The 15,699-nt window shown below is 37.0% G+C and overlaps 2 protein-coding genes across 4 annotated transcripts; both read left to right on the forward strand.

The window, feature by feature from the left end:
• The first annotated feature begins 817 nt into the window (after nucleotides 1–817).
• LOC128515267 (solute carrier family 35 member D3) lies at nucleotides 818–5,698 on the forward strand. Its single transcript, XM_053489375.1, has 2 exons — nucleotides 818–1,339; nucleotides 4,241–5,698. The coding sequence occupies exons 1-2, from the start codon at nucleotides 904–906 to the stop codon at nucleotides 5,053–5,055; spliced, it is 1,251 nt and encodes a 416-aa protein (XP_053345350.1). The 5' UTR covers nucleotides 818–903; the 3' UTR covers nucleotides 5,056–5,698.
• Nucleotides 5,699–10,459: 4,761 nt separating this feature from the next.
• pbk (PDZ binding kinase) lies at nucleotides 10,460–15,014 on the forward strand. Of its 3 annotated transcripts, none has more exons than XM_053489215.1 (8): nucleotides 10,460–10,541; nucleotides 10,702–10,775; nucleotides 11,837–11,930; nucleotides 12,016–12,155; nucleotides 12,374–12,543; nucleotides 13,377–13,506; nucleotides 13,588–13,779; nucleotides 14,570–15,014. In XM_053489215.1, exons 2-8 carry the CDS (start codon nucleotides 10,706–10,708, stop codon nucleotides 14,803–14,805), a joined length of 1,032 nt encoding a protein of 343 aa, XP_053345190.1. In that variant the 5' UTR covers nucleotides 10,460–10,541; nucleotides 10,702–10,705; the 3' UTR covers nucleotides 14,806–15,014. The 3 variants fall into 3 exon arrangements, with proteins under 3 accessions (XP_053345190.1, XP_053345191.1, XP_053345192.1); XM_053489216.1 differs by having other exon boundaries at nucleotides 10,539–10,557; XM_053489217.1 differs by lacking the exon at nucleotides 10,460–10,541 and adding an exon at nucleotides 10,548–10,557 and having other exon boundaries at nucleotides 10,681–10,775.
• Nucleotides 15,015–15,699: the final 685 nt, after the last annotated feature.

Here is a 15,699-nt window from a genome sequence, read left to right on the forward strand (position 1 = left end):
TTCAGGCAGTGGCATTAAATATTTGTTTAAAAGGAAATCAAAAAAAGGAAAGAGAAAAAAATAACAGAGCTGGATTAAATATTAAACATTTCAAAATCACATCACAAAATCACCTCAATGGTTTTTTTGTATATGAAACTTTAAATAAATTCATAAATAAATAAATAAATAAATAAATAAGTAGATTTCCACTTTTTGCATTTAAACATAATGCAAGTTAAAAAAAAAACAATTCTGTTCCTTTTCTCTCTGTGCCTTTTTCAAAAGTAAGTGGTGTGTTTCTTACAAACACAAACTAACATCAGAATATTTTTGATTAATGATGTACCAGTTTAGAATTTATATTTTCCTGCTAAATCACAGTGCACACACAAAAACTATTAAACTTTTAAACTGCATGATGTTTTTTTGTTTAGTTTTGTTTTTAATGCTGTATATAAATTAAGTCTGTAAGTAGGAGTGAGCTGATTGGCTGCAGTGGGGTTTCTGTCTCAAACAGTTGATCCTGCAGTTAGGAAGTCAAGTGGAGCTGCAGGAGGCGCAGTGTGTGGCGCATTGGGTTCAGGCGCGTGCACACACACACACACGCACGCACGCACTTGGACTCAGGGGCGGGAGAACACACACGCGCGCGCACAGGCAGTGAGCTTTTTTCTCTAAACCCGTACAGAGTGTCCACAGTGTGTAGAATGAGATAACAGGGCTGCAGGAAACCCCGGGACGCGTGTCACCGGGACAGAGGGACGAGTGTGTGTGAGTGTGGATTTGGGTTTGATGCAGTGCTTTGGAGAAACTTCACCTGCTATGTGTTATTTAGAGCTCGACATTTTTAAATATTTTTAAAGAAGGAGTCGGATAATTTTTTTTATACATATATATAAAACTTAAGGGAAACAAATAAAGATGGAAGTTTGCAGAGGCAGAACGTTGGGCATCTCGGTGGCCGTGGCGCACGGCGTGTTCTCCGGGTCTCTCAACATCCTGCTGAAGTTCCTCATCAGCACGTACCACTTCACCTACCTGACCCTCATCCAGTTCCTCACCAGCTTCACGGCGGCGGTGACGCTCGAGATCCTGCGCCGGCTGGGCGTCGTGAACATCCCGCCGCCGAGCGCGCGCCTGGCGCGGGTGTTCGCCGGCGTGTGCGCGCTCTCCACGCTGCAGTCCACGCTCACCCTCTGGTCTCTGCGCGGCCTCAGCCTGCCCATGTACGTGGTGTTTAAGCGCTGCCTGCCCCTCGTCACGCTCTCCGTCGGCGTGTGCGTGCTGCGGGACGGCGCGCCGTCACTCGGGGTCACCGTGGCTGTGCTCATCACCACCGGCGGAGCGGCACTGGCGGGTAACACACACACACACACACGCACAAATACTGTTGCCACCAATTTGGGCACCCAGTAGTGTTGTTTATCTTCAAGAGTATGAGGACTGGGGTCCTGAAGATGCCCACTGGGTATAACACAATCTTCCCATCAGCTCTGATTTATAAAAACCAACGGGGTCACCAGTCACGCCAAAACACAGTACTGGTGCTGATTATTATTATTATTATTATTATTATTATTATTATTATTATTATGTTATACATATAATATTGAAAATGTGTGTCAGAGAAACTACTTTTCAAATTTATGTAACATGGAATTGACCAGTCTTGCTTCCTTAAAAAATTCAAGTTGCTAATTTCAGCTAATTTTTGGAAAAATCATTTTATATGTGCCCCAAAAATGGCCATTTTTCTGAGTTATACTGTCTCACTTCAAACCACATGCAAATTATTCATATTTCTTTATGAGTATTGATACTAAAATTGGTGTAAGTTGGTGTAAACTTTCAGAGGCATTTGACCTGTAAATATGTTTGCTTAAATTGTTGTTTTTTGTTTTTTTTTGGTAAAAGCTTAAAAAGCTAAAAATCTGTAGTGTCCGTAACCATGCCAAATTTATGTTTTGATTTCTTAAGATTTTAGCATTTTTGATTTAGACTAATACACTTTTTCAGGTTTATGTCATTTTATGTGAAATCTAAATTAGCCAAGTTTCATCTAAATGACAGTTAAGATTGTTGAAAGATTTAAATTCTAAAAAGTTACGAACACTACACCTAGGTTAGACACTTTTTTGCACAAATAGCACGTTTTGGCCGACTGGATTTGACTAATTGATGGTGTTTCTTCTTACACTTCCATGAGGTTGTTTGGTCATTCAAATAGACCAATGTGGTTATTTTGAACTAGTATGGTTCAATATCATATGTACATTTTTGTCTGGCACCCAGCACCAACACAATCGTCCCATCACCCCTCGTTATAAAAACCAATATGTCACCAGTCACTCCAAAGACACTGGATTATTTTGACTCATTAGTGGTGTTACTTGTTGCACCATACAAATAGACCATTGTGGTTGTTTTAAACAAGTAACAATGTCATATGTTCATTTTAGTTGGGTCATAACCCAAACCGAAAAGAATAACTAGCCTGCTTTTCCCCAGTGGGTGTAGCACCAACACAATCTTCCTATCGCCTCTGGTAATAAAAAACAATATGTCACCAGTCACTCTGAAGTCATTGGTTTGCATAGATGATGTTACTTGTTACCTTTCCATGGGGTTGTTTGGTCATACACATAGACCAGTGTGGTTATTTTGAACCAGTATGGTTCGATGTCATATGTACATTTTATTTGGTCATAAACCAAACCAAAAAGAATAGCTAGTCTCCTTTTACCCAGTCATTAGTATAGGCAAAGTTGTACCCATACCAGTATGTACTTAATTTGACCCAGTAACATTGTTCTTTACTTTATTCAGACTGTCTCTTAAATAGCCTTTGTAATACAATAGCATTTGCTCAGATCAATAGACCAATAAAACAGAAATATTATATCACCATACCTGACCACATTTCCAAGATACAGTCAACCAGGAGTTTTTTTTTTTGTACTTTTTCTATACTTTAACTGTAAAATAAAATCCAAATGACAGCTTTACTTGATGAACATTATTATTAATATTATTATTATTATTATTATTATTATTATTATTATTATTACACCTGATAATATATGTGATATTCTTTGTAAAGCACATTGCATAATTCAAGTGCCTAATTATTATTCAGCAGATAATTATTTTGTTCAAGATCATAAAGAGTTTTAAACTACACTCAATCAAATTGATTATGTGTCCAGACTGTAGATTTCTTTAATTAAATACAAAGCAATATAAAACAATGAAAAACAATTTATTGGAGATACCAAGCTGTTGATTATTATACTTTTTTATTTTATACCGTATATTTCACATACATCATGCTTTTTGGTTGCACCTACTTTACATAGCTGTGATACTTAGTGGCTAGGTGTACAGTAGGTGTACCTAAGTCAAAGACAAGATAAAAAGTTTGGTAAGATTAACAGTGCATTGCAAAAATGTGCCATAGTTAATCTGTCAGTCCTGAATATGTACCTTTTTCATTTATCCATTTATTTTCGATAAGCGCTTTATGCTAATCCTAAGTCCTTGTGAAGCTGAAGCCTTTAGGGACATCGTGCTCATCATGTATTAATAATGAGTAACATTAGTTCACAATAGATCGCTACAGAATGGCTTAAACCGGAACTAACATTTAGCATTTATTTATAGCGAATTATCTAGCTTGTGGTATAACTACAGTATAAGGAGGAAAAAACTACGCTTTTTATAAAACAACATGCTACATGCTACAGTTATAATACAAGTTCTCATATTAATGCACGCATTTTTACTCATAGTTATATCGAATGTTAGTTTTTAACACCGTATATTAGTATGTGCACTTCCTAACAAGAAGTTAAAGTCTGGCACAGACCGAACACAAGTGATTAGGTATGTAGGCAAATCCATAAAATGTGCTGTTAAGCTGCTCTGAGGTCAGTTGTGAACCAAATGTTACTGCTGACTGGGTATTGGTTAACGCCAGCAGTCAGAGTTTTAATGATGAAACTTTCCAGACTGTTACGATCTAGACTTCCTCATAGCTAGTTAACACAACTACTATGTAGTGATGCTTAGTGGCTGTAAGGGAGGGGTACAGTACATACAAAAGGGTACTTTGTAGTACTCTAATCTATGCTAAGTTTAGCACTCTGTGTTAAAAGGGTGCTCATCATATAGGACCACTGCTGACCAGATCTTTCTTTGGCATTTAATTTGATGGGTGTGTTGTTTGTTTGTTTTTTATGTTTTTGATTGACTGGTGCAGGTGCAGGAGATCTCACCGGCGATCCCTTTGGCTACGTGACGGGCATTTTAGCTGTCATTATCCATGCCTCATACCTGGTACTCATTCAAAAGACGAGCGTGGACAGCGAGTACGGCCCGCTGACGGCTCAATACACCATCGCCTTGGTGGCCACGCCCGTGCTGCTTGTCTGCTCCCTCGTGAGCATGGACGCCATCGACATGTGGACCTACGAGGGCTGGAATAATCCATACATTACAGGAATCTTCTGCATCTGCATTGTGATTGGCTGCGCCATGAATTTCACTACGCTGCACTGCACGTACATTAACTCAGCAGTGACCACCAGCTTTGTTGGGGTGGTAAAGAGCATCGCTACAATCACTGTGGGCATGCTGGCCTTTGCTGACGTCGCGCCCACTAAGCTGTTCATAGCCGGTGTGGTGGTCAACACCATCGGCTCCATCACCTACTGCATAGTGAAGTACTACGAGACACAGAAGAAGGTCAGCTACCAGGACATGGACGAGGCCGCGAAGGACGAGGAGCCACCCGGAGAGCCATATGTAGAACCTCCTTCCAAACCTGATGGAGATGTGGAGAGTATTCCAAATGGCGGCCCAGCTGAATCGTTGGAGGACGGTGGCCTGGGTCGTGTGCACGACAACAAAGTTGCAGAGTCTATAGAGTTACAGACATCAGCGCAGGTGAATGAGGATCAATCTGTAAACCCGAATTTGAGTGACAATTTTGTAGGCGTGTGGAGATCAGTGCGTACCTTAAAGTTCCTTAAAAAAGACACTTTACTGGACAACATGGAGGTGCAGAGTCCTTGATAAAGGTTAACAAGAGATGCATGCTAAGTTAAAACATGTTCACAGACTTGTTCACGTGTGAACAAGAGGAATGATGCCTTTTATTACTCATTGTCTTAAACCTGAATTTATGGAAAGCTAGTATTTTTTTAAAAACACATTATGGTCTGTTTGTATGATGGCTAAAATCAAATATTGGTTGTTTTTAAGAATGGGACTTTTATTGTGACTTATAAGTTCTCTCAGTGTCTTATATGGCAGTGGACTGATACACATTAAAGGAGTGTTTCCTCAAAAAATGAAATTTACACAGTTTTACTTATAGCTCATATACCCCAGATGTAGTCGATGAGTCGAGACGTGTTTGCGGTCTGAAGTTTGCTTATTTAGCTTTGGCAAATGTAGCCATAGGTAGTAATAGACATCTGTGTCAGCCTCAAACCTCATCCAGGTTTCCAGTGACATCACACACAGACACACAGACTGTTTGGGTTTCAGGAGGAAGTCAGTGTGATTTCCTGTAACCTATGAACATGAATAAGCTTCAAATTGTAAATGGAAATTGTAACAAGGTGGAGATCTTGGATAACCGAAAATCATTTTTCTCCTTTGTGCAGTGTGTATTCATACTGACATTGCAATGACATACAAACTTACAACCCCACATCCCCCTTGACACCACCATCCAACACAATTTATCAATACTGTAGGATATATGCATATTCAAACTGTTTTCAAGCACTGAAAGCACAGGTCAAAATAGTACAAGTGTAAAACTGGTAAGGGGTGGGGCTTTCAGAATTGAAAACTTCTACAAAAATCTTAATTCTCTCTGGATTTAATCTGAAACAATCAGACACTATTATTTTGGAATTTGGTGGTGACTCCAGTGTCAAAATATGATTGGCCGGATACAGTCTTCATTTTTTTTTTTTTTTATCACGGTCCAAGATGTCATTTTGCTGCATGGCTTATGCACACTTGTATACATGTAAAACTCGGTACATATTTAGACCACATTGTGCTGAACAACTTTGACTATGCGTATCATTGGCTCTATTCAAGAGGAAGTCAGTTATTTTGGGTTGTGTTTGGGTTAACCTCAAGACATTGAGGATGCAAAATTGCAAATTTCTTAATTATATGGTTCTATAATATTTTGTGCCATAAAGGTATTGGCATTTCCACTTTAAATATATATATATATATATACAATTTTTTAAATTGTCTATCTCATCCCCTGTTCCAAACATTATTTTTGAATGTTTTATTATAATTTTTTTTAATTAATTCCAGGACTATTTTATAAAGTAGTGTCCTATGGATAAGACTTATAGTTAAAGAATATGTTTAAATTATGCACAGATTTATCAGTTGTGCAATTTGCAGGATGATTGTTGGTGATTCGGTGGTAGGCACCTCGTCTGCCATGCGGAAGGCCAGGGTTTGAGTTCAGCTAGGGGGCGCTGCAGGGCCCAGATGAAGATCGTAAGGTTGTATCAGCAAGGGCATTGGCAAAACCTCCTGGCTACTGTATAACAATATGCATAATAATAATACTGCTATACTGACCCCTAGTAAAAGAACAACAGTGTTATGTTAATGCAACAGTACAGAAATATAATTTATAATAAATTATAATATTATATAATATGTGTCTACAGCTTTTTAACTAAATCATTTATTTAAAAGAAAAAAAAGATAATTATGATATTTAACGAGGGAATATAAAGGGTTGGGCATGGATTCTTTTAAATTAATTTATGTAAAACATACTTTTTTTTTTGTCTGCAACAGTAAAATCATACTGTGATGTGCTGATGTCCCATCCAGGGTGTATTCCTGATTAACACCCACTGATTCCCCTGATCAGGATTAAGTGCAGTGCAAATCTCTAGAAAAGCAAACTTCAAACATTAAACATGTCTTGACTGAGTGACTGACCCATGTTTAAAGGGTATTATTGTGCAAATGTTATATTTTGCCTAACCATTCCTTTAATAAGAAAAATATGGTTAATAATGATTAAAAAAAATAATTTACATGATCTGATCATGAAATCAGATTTTGTTAATCTGATCTCTAATAGTTTATTTTTTAGCTTTTATTTCCTGCACGCATCATTTGTCCCAGTCTAGGTTATGTTTAAGCCGAGAAATTGCGATCTCTAAAAGAGATTATTTGCATGTGTTGTGTAAAGAAATCTCAAACAAGCTTTATATAGAACACTCGAAATGTTCATGTCACCATTAATGATCGGGCGTTTATCAGAGATCCCTGCCAGCTGCCCTGCTCATGCTGTCACTGATGACTGGTACTGAATTACACACAGACGACTGGGAGAAGGGTCACTGAACATAAAAACAATCTGGATCGAATCTGAAAGATTCGCACGGGGACAAGAAGACGTTCCCTGATCCTTTATGTTGAAGTCAGAGACATTAGAGAATGTATTTCCTCAGTCGTTAGAGTTGAGGGGGGGTCCGAGTCGGGACACGCCGGGAAGCGACCTCCTCCTGAGACCATGAGCGCTGTGATTCTTTTATCTCTGACTCATACGAGGATGTTCTGTGTAAAGGGATGTCTCTGTGATTAAAGAAGCGCATTTATGAATGTGAAGGCTTCTCAGACTTTTTTTAACGCTTAATAAACCCCAGATGGCTTTCTTTTTTTTCTTTTTTTTAGGATATAATAATGGCTTAATAATTTTATATTTTTGGTGCAATTACTGGATAATGAACCTTGGGATTTGATAATGATAACACACAGTCATAAGGGTATACATTTCCTCTGCGTTGTAAAGAATCGCTTGTATACAGAGGGATTATGAAATACTAAAGTAAACTTAGAAAAGACAAAGAAACTTGAGGTAGTAGATAGGAAATATGCATCAGTGGCTCGGTGAAGGAATAAAAGTGTGCAACCTTATTTTAATGTATGTCTAAGTGACTGCCACAGATAATACCTTCAAGACATTTCCCAGTGATTATAACTAAAGACTTTAAAAATAATAATAAGTCTTTAGCCTGTATGATACTTTTCATAGGGAAAAATCATGATTATGTTCTGTTAGAGTTATTGTCTGGGTTTCACAGGTTCTCCAGGTGTACACGTGGGTTTCCTTTGGGTTTTCCAGTTTCTTCCAAACTCCCAAAATCATGCCAATGGATTGGCTGCTTTGTATCGGCCATAGGTGTGACTGAGGGTGTGAATGTGTGTGTGTGTGTGTGTGTGTGTGTGTGTGTGTGTGTGTGTGTGTGGTGCCATGCAATGGACTGATCCAGGGTGTATTCACATTTATTCACACCAGTGTTTGTAGGATACAGGATTGACCTTTCAAACAGGATAAGGATCAAACAGTTACAGAAAATATATAAATGAATGAATAAATAAATGATTGTATTATTTAATGGAAGGTATTTGAGAATTAAGCCCATAATCTTTATAATTTGACCTTACAGAAATTGGACTAATTGCAATACTTGCATTTATGTGGTACTGACAAAATAATAAGTTAGAGACGATGAGTGAGCAAGTGGGTTTATGCTTTTGATTCTGCCCATTTTATAAATTAGTTTGCATAAATTAATGACTGGAAAGCCATATGAAGGGAAATTCTAAAGTTGTCAGTATAAATAAACTCCTGTAGAGAGGAGAACAGAACGAAACATGTTTAACTCTGTGGGAGCTGATGTACAAGGACTTCCTAATCCCCATAGAGCATGTGTTCAAAATGTATAAAAGAGAAAAAAAAAAAGTAAAGTGTGTCATTTCTCAAAAAGTTGCATATAATTTGTCTGTTTTATATTGAAGCATGTTGTTAATACTGGCACGTCAGCTTCTTCACAGCTTCATCCTTGTGTTAGGAACAACAAAACGTGACCCTGCTTAACCAGAGGTTTGAACCCAACGCCCTAGGATTCATTTTCACTTTCCCTGTATAACTCCAGTTCGCTCCAGGAGCTCTTACCATGTGCAGTTAGACCAGGTTAAGAGCACCATGTGATGCATTATTGTTTTTGCCTTGAGGCATTTTCTGAGTGGATCATTTAGCAGAAACAGTTATGACAAAGGGCCTAAAAGGCAAACACATGAAAGGTTCATGAAATGAAAATTTAACCTCAGAATAACAAGAGAGAGAGAGAGAGAGAGAGAGAGAACAAGACTTGGATGTTTAAATTAATCCCAATGGTGTTCAGTGGGGTTGAGGGCAGAAGTCTGTGGTTCTTCTATTTCTACCTGCGCAAAAATGTCTTCGTTATCATTGTCATGCTGGAACTGAGTTGGGTCTCTTAGTGTCGGTAAATTATAGTACTACAGGATAAGGGTTAATGTTAGGGTTACACAGCATATGCTGTGTATTATCGTTCCTTTTGTGTACTGTCACTAATTAGTTATAAAGAGTTGTCCTAATTAACTGAAATACTAGTGGAAAACTGGCTATCTGACAATGGTACCCACCTTCTGCACCCATGGCCTTCTGCACCCACGGCCTTCTGCACCCACGGCCTTCTGCACCCATGGTTCCCAGCTTCTGCACCTATGACCCAGTTTTAGGTCTGGAGATTTAGGTCATCTCCAGATCTAAAACTGTTGGACGATGGTGAAGAAGGGCAGTGGCAGTCAAGCAGGCAAGGACTGAGCGAATAACATTAGAGTACTGCAGACATACTTTTTTTGACTCTACGCTCAGCCAGATCCAGCATGTTTAGTAGAAGAAAGAACTTAATAATATGTATGTGTATGTGACAAATAAAATGTAAATTTGAAATATTGGTTGCTGTATAGCAATTTTAATGCATAAAATAACAGATTATTCTTATCTTGATTGTCATTATTGTAAACAAAATTTAATTGACAGTGAATTTGACTTTTTGGTTATCACTTCACATCTATTATTCAGTTAAACTGCATGTACAGTAGAGCTGGGAAACCCCTGGGGGCAGTTAAACATTTAGCAGTTACCCAGGAAAAGGCAGGTTTTGTTTTGAGGCGCCATCTAGTGGCCAGTGGTAGATAGTTCATATATATATATATATATATAAAAAGGCAAGGATAGATTCTCATTTAAAATATAAGAATGCACTTAAGTTTTTTTTAATGATTAATAATATTTAACGATAATAATAATAATATCTTAAAAGAATACAGCTTGGTGATTCAAACCAGTGATGGTGATTTTAAATTACTTGACCAATTTGACTTTATTTAAATTCTGCTTCTCTTGTTTAAAAAAAATGAATTTAGAGCGTTTATACTGGTTTTGTAGAGATGTAGTTTCCCTAGGTTTCATTATTTTTTTTATTTTTTCCCTATCCGGTTAGAATGAATCTTAAGAGCCCGCCCTCTGGTCTACTATTGGCTGTAAATTCCATTCTTAAGGCGGTATTTGGATTTGTAGCCAATCATAACGCAAGACGCCGTCGCGTAGTAGCCAATGAAAACGCAGAAGCTAAGGGAAGCGGAAAAGGTTTGAAAGACGGGCGCGGATTTTCAAAACGCAGCAGGTTTGTTGTTAGTAAGGTAGCTAGCGAAAATAGGACTAAATATAGCAATAAATATAAATATTTAACAGTATGTCTAAATTATATATAGACATGTTTCTATGTTTGTATACTGACGCGTTCCGTGTTGCTGTTTGTTTAGCGGTTGTGTGTTTTGTTTCAGTACAATGGAGTCCGAGAGCAGACCAGCGGAAGCGTTTAAAACTCCGTGTAAACCGGCGAAGATAAAAAGTCCTGGTAAAACACCACACACAAAACTTTTAAGGTTTTTAATTAGTTATAGTGCTTGTGAGATGATTGTTAGATGAAGCCTCGTCAAAAGGTTCATTTCACGAAGCTGCATTTAAGACCTTTCTATTGCATTCTATTGCCATCTAGTGGACAGATCTTGTATTGCACAATTAATATGGACCTGTGGCTGCACATCTATGGGTCATTCTACCAAAAAAATGGTGGAAAATGCAAAGTTTCACTTAGTCTTATTAATCCCATAATACTTTAAATTAACATAACAGACGCATTACTTGTATACGTTCAGAAAATATAGCATGCACTTTTAAATAGGAAATTCTTTTTCTTATTATTAAGTTTAAAATACCAAGTTCAAGGAAATGTCTCGTCACTATGATCATACGTGGACGTGGGACCGTATACTTTTCATCTAAACACATGTCTTTTTTTATCAAATAAATCTAATTTGCAATTACCCCAATATCTTATTTTATAAGGTAAGCACTAAAATCAGGAAACAACAATTGATTATTAATATGAAATAAATATCAGTCATTGACATTGAGGTCAGTAGATGAAGAGCACTGAACAAATGCAAAAAGATCCCAGGTGTCTCTTAAAAATGTCATAATTTATTAAGCAATTTTATGCTTAGCTTTTAAATCTGTCATTGGTGTTACTCGTTTTTATATATATTTTTTTTTAAATATAACTTTATAAAAATTAGACATAAAAAGTGATTACAACTAATAATTGATTTAATTATTAAATTCATTATTTTGACATAATTGATTTTGACATAATCAAACAATTTGGTCTTGCACATGGAAGCCAATTATTTATAATTAATTACTATAATTTGATGGGGAAAAATCATTTTTAATTTTTAGGGAAATTCCTCTGTTTTAATTCTGTGTTAATGAGGGAAAGGAGGTAACAAGTTCAGGTTCAAAAAACAAGTGCAGAGCATTTTCACAAAATATAGTTTTAATGGTTTCTTAGCTTCCATGAACAATAAGTTTTGAAGTAATAGATTTGTTCCTTTGTCATCAACCCCTCTCGTGTAGTTGGTTCTTGTGGAACCCCGGTGACTATACCAGCGTCTCCGTTTATGAAGAAGCTCGGCTGTGGCACGGGTGTGAACGTCTACCTCATGAACAGGTACGAGTGATTTCAGTCTGTGATTAGATTTAGTTGAAGGATTTTAGCAATGCTCTCAACTCAACTATTTTGAAATTGCTTTCAGAAATGGAAAACAGACTCATTCGCCGTGGGCCATTAAGAAGATCAACAGCAAATGTGCGAAGACTCAGCAGACCATGTTTCAGAAGCGTTTGAATGAGGAAGCGAAGATCTTAAAGGAATTGAAGCACCCAAATATTGTTGGTAAATAAAAATTAATAAATAAATCATTTAATATCAAGTGAACTTTAATAGATCAGCTGCTGTGCTCTGTGTAGAAAAGGGGGAGCGTTTAGTTTTAGCTCACATTGTCCATTGCTCTGTGCTTGGTTTTGTGATTGATAAATGCTTTGACAAGTCATTTAAACTGCTGGAGACCGTCTCTCTTTCAAGTAATGGATTTATTATTTTCTGTATGGCAGGTTTCCGGGCGTTCACTACAGCGAAGGATGGCTCGAAGTGTTTGGCGATGGAGTACGGAGGGGAGCAGTCTCTCAATGACTTGATTGAAAAGAGGAGAGAGGAGGGCCTGCAGGCATTCCCAGTTGCTACTGTTGAAAAAGTGGCTCTTCATGTAGCTCGTGGTTTGCAGGTATCGACTGCACAAATAAATCCTGCTTCCTTTTAGAGTTCATCACCTGACTCGAACTTACAAACACACCTAATAATGTGCGTTTTATACAAACATTTCACTCTTCGTTTAAAGCTAAAAATATTTCTAGGGCACTGTAATAATTATTAAAAATGGTAAATTACTCTTTTTTTTTTATTTATTATTTTTGTTTTATTAATTTGAATGAGGAAAAAAGGATTTTCAATAGTTTTCATTCACATTTTTTATTGTTTGAACTGGCTGGTAAAAACATTGTGTTATTCTGCATTACGGCATATTTACTAGAGATGAGAATCACCAACCATCACCCGATTATAATATGATCACGATACACAGGTACTGATTCGATTTGTGTTGCGATCCTATACGAGTTTATAAATCTTCCCTTTTTTTATATCTTTTTATTTAATTTTTTAAAGACCTTGTTACACTTTTAAACAAACCTAGCATAGGGTTGTAGAGGATCTGCTAAATATTACCACCTCAAATGCAAGACATATCATTTTTTTTTTTTACAAAAGTCAGTATTAATACGTGATTTGACACACAAAAGAATCTCAGTTCGTAATTTTTTACTTTTATTTTGTAACATTTCTTGTATTGCAAAATTTTGTTTTAGCACCCTGCTCACTGTAGTATTTTGTACCGATCAGCATTGTACTGTTCTTAAATCTTGAATATTTTCTTGTGTGTGCATTTCATGTAGCTTATGTTCCTTTAGCTTAATTCAACACCATAGCACTAAGAGGAACAAAGAGGTCGTCCCTTTTTATTCCACTGTATAATAAGCAACACTACAATTTTCTCCTCAGTATCTGCACAACGAGAAAAAGCTTCTGCATGGAGACATGAAATCCTGCAACATCGTCGTTAAAGGTGACTTCGAGACCATCAAAATCTGTGATGTCGGTGTTTCCCTTAAGCTGGATAAAAATATGCAAGGTAAGTCTTAAGCAGAAGTAAAAATAAAAGAGGAAAAAAAAGCGGTTAATAATCTTTGTTTTTATCTTTGTTTATCCATAGTGAGCGACCCGAAGGCTCACTACATCGGCACCGAGCCATGGAAACCCAAAGAGGCGCTGGAGGACGGTGTCATCACTGACAAAGCTGACATCTTTGCATATGGACTCACCCTGTGGGAGATGATGACTCTCTCTGTGCCGCACCTAGAGATGCTCGACAGCGAGGGTGACTGTGGGGATGCTGATGATGATGGTTAGATTTATTTATTTATTCATTCACACTATGACTGAACATTTACTATTAATCATCAGTAGGACTTGATGTTTATAGACAAAACGTCTCTCATTTCTCTCTTGTTCATGGGGGTAAGATTAGGTGACGTGACAAGCTTGGGGAGGCAGAGGAAGGGGCGTTTCCCCAGAAAATGGTGTTCTTAATGAGCTGTTAAGTTCGTCTTGCACCTACCTAATTGTTTAAAAAAAATAGAGCAAAAAGTCTTAGATTTTGTGGCTGCTGCTTACTTTGAAAAGCAGCAGAAAGTGCAACTATTGTTCCCATGAAGAGGTGGAAGGTAACTAAGTAAATTTACTTCATTACTGGGGAATTGGAATCACCAGGTGACCACATAATACAATATTTTTACAATACCTCAGTGTCATATTGCGATTCTATAAGCATCACGATTTTATAAATATCCTGATTTAAGTTTTTTTTTTTTATTATTTCTAAACAAACTCCATGACAGATTCGCTCCACCCATGAATTTTAGCACCACCTGTAGGATTATAGAGGAACGACACCATTACTTTTACTCCACTACATCCTACAGCAAATATCTGTACAAAAAAAAATTCCACCACCTGTTGACTATTATGTGTGTTATAGCTCAGCACATTTGATACTTGGATATTAACCCGATTACCTTTATTCAGGTTGGTGTGTAAATGGTGAACTGTTAAATACATTTTATTATTCTTAAAGTTGGCAAATCTTCATTTATTACCAACATTGTTTTTTTCTTTTCCCCCTAAACTCATGCTAGATGACTCATTTGATGAGGATGACTTTGACGAAGATGCCTATTATGAGAGGCTGGGAACCCGCCCTCCGCTGGACGCAGCCACTCTGGGCGGTGCCTACCAAAGAATGGTGGAGCTTTTCTGTCTCTGTACTGAGGAAGATCCCAGCAAAAGACCGTCAGCTTCTCACATCGTTCAGGCTCTGGAGTCCAACAGTCAGCTGGATGATAAACGTTGTGAGGTCATAGTCATAGATTAATTCTGTACCCTTTTTTTTCTTCCTTACTGTACTGTCTGTCCTTATTTCAGTGTAAATTCTTTCCTGTCCTGTTTTTAAACTTTTTTTTCTCTCCTAAAATTCACTCTACAGTTATCACTGAAAAACATTATCATTTACAAATATGTACCTGTTTTTACTGTATGTAGATTTGGACTTGTTCCAGTTATTAATTAAATGATGTAATTAGAGTTCTGGTGTGTTCCATGATGATTTTTTTTCTTTTTTTAAATGTATGATGCAAAAATTTGTAAATGAATAGATCACATGAGGTGATTTTCCACATTTCATATTACAGCACTTGCTTTACTTTTATAGTGCTCCTATCTTAGATATAATATCATGTAGGTGCCAATTCAATGTTGTGATTCTGTAAAGTTTCACGATTTTATAAATATCCTGATTCAATATTTTGTTTATATAGTGTACATGTTGATTTTATATAGTTTGTTGCAATCATAATTTTATACGTTAGCTTTATTTTTGCTCCACAATTCAATTAATTGTAGCCTGTTCCTTATTAGCTTTTTTTTACTTAAAAATCAGGGGCATTTAAACGATACAAACTAACTTCAAACAGAAGATTAACATTTAACTTTAAACACAGGTTGCTAATGTGTGATTAGTTTAAAGCACCACCTGCAAGATTATAATAAAAAAAAAAAAAAAAAAAAAACGGTGACTGTACGACCTCAAAGGGGTCCAAGGGTGTGAGCGTGTGGTGGGGTGCATGTGTATAGCTTCTAATGTGCACGTTTTACAGATTAGGTTTTAAATGTGAGCAATTCTTTAATGTAACACCATAAAGTTTGTTACTTTGGCCAGAATTGATTATGTCCAAAGTGGTTCGGTCATGGCTGATTAAGCTAAAAAACA

Source organism: Clarias gariepinus, chromosome 27 (genome assembly GCF_024256425.1).
Source record: "Clarias gariepinus isolate MV-2021 ecotype Netherlands chromosome 27, CGAR_prim_01v2, whole genome shotgun sequence".
In the NCBI taxonomy this organism is placed as follows: Eukaryota; Metazoa; Chordata; class Actinopteri; order Siluriformes; family Clariidae; genus Clarias; species Clarias gariepinus.

What these genes read in the sequence shown, in the direction of transcription:
- LOC128515267 (XM_053489375.1), top strand. Translation starts at nt 904, where the DNA reads ATGGAAGTTTGCAGAGGCAGAACGTTGGGCATCTCGGTGGCCGTGGCG. An exon ending in CGGCGGAGCGGCACTGGCGG is followed by an intron (nt 1,340 to 4,240) that starts GTAACACACACA and finishes TGACTGGTGCAG; the next exon opens with GTGCAGGAGATCTCACCGGC.
- pbk (XM_053489215.1), top strand. Translation starts at nt 10,706, where the DNA reads ATGGAGTCCGAGAGCAGACCAGCGGAAGCGTTTAAAACTCCGTGTAAA. An exon ending in GGCGAAGATAAAAAGTCCTG is followed by an intron (nt 10,776 to 11,836) that starts GTAAAACACCAC and finishes CCTCTCGTGTAG; the next exon opens with TTGGTTCTTGTGGAACCCCG. An exon ending in GCTGGATAAAAATATGCAAG is followed by an intron (nt 13,507 to 13,587) that starts GTAAGTCTTAAG and finishes GTTTATCCATAG; the next exon opens with TGAGCGACCCGAAGGCTCAC.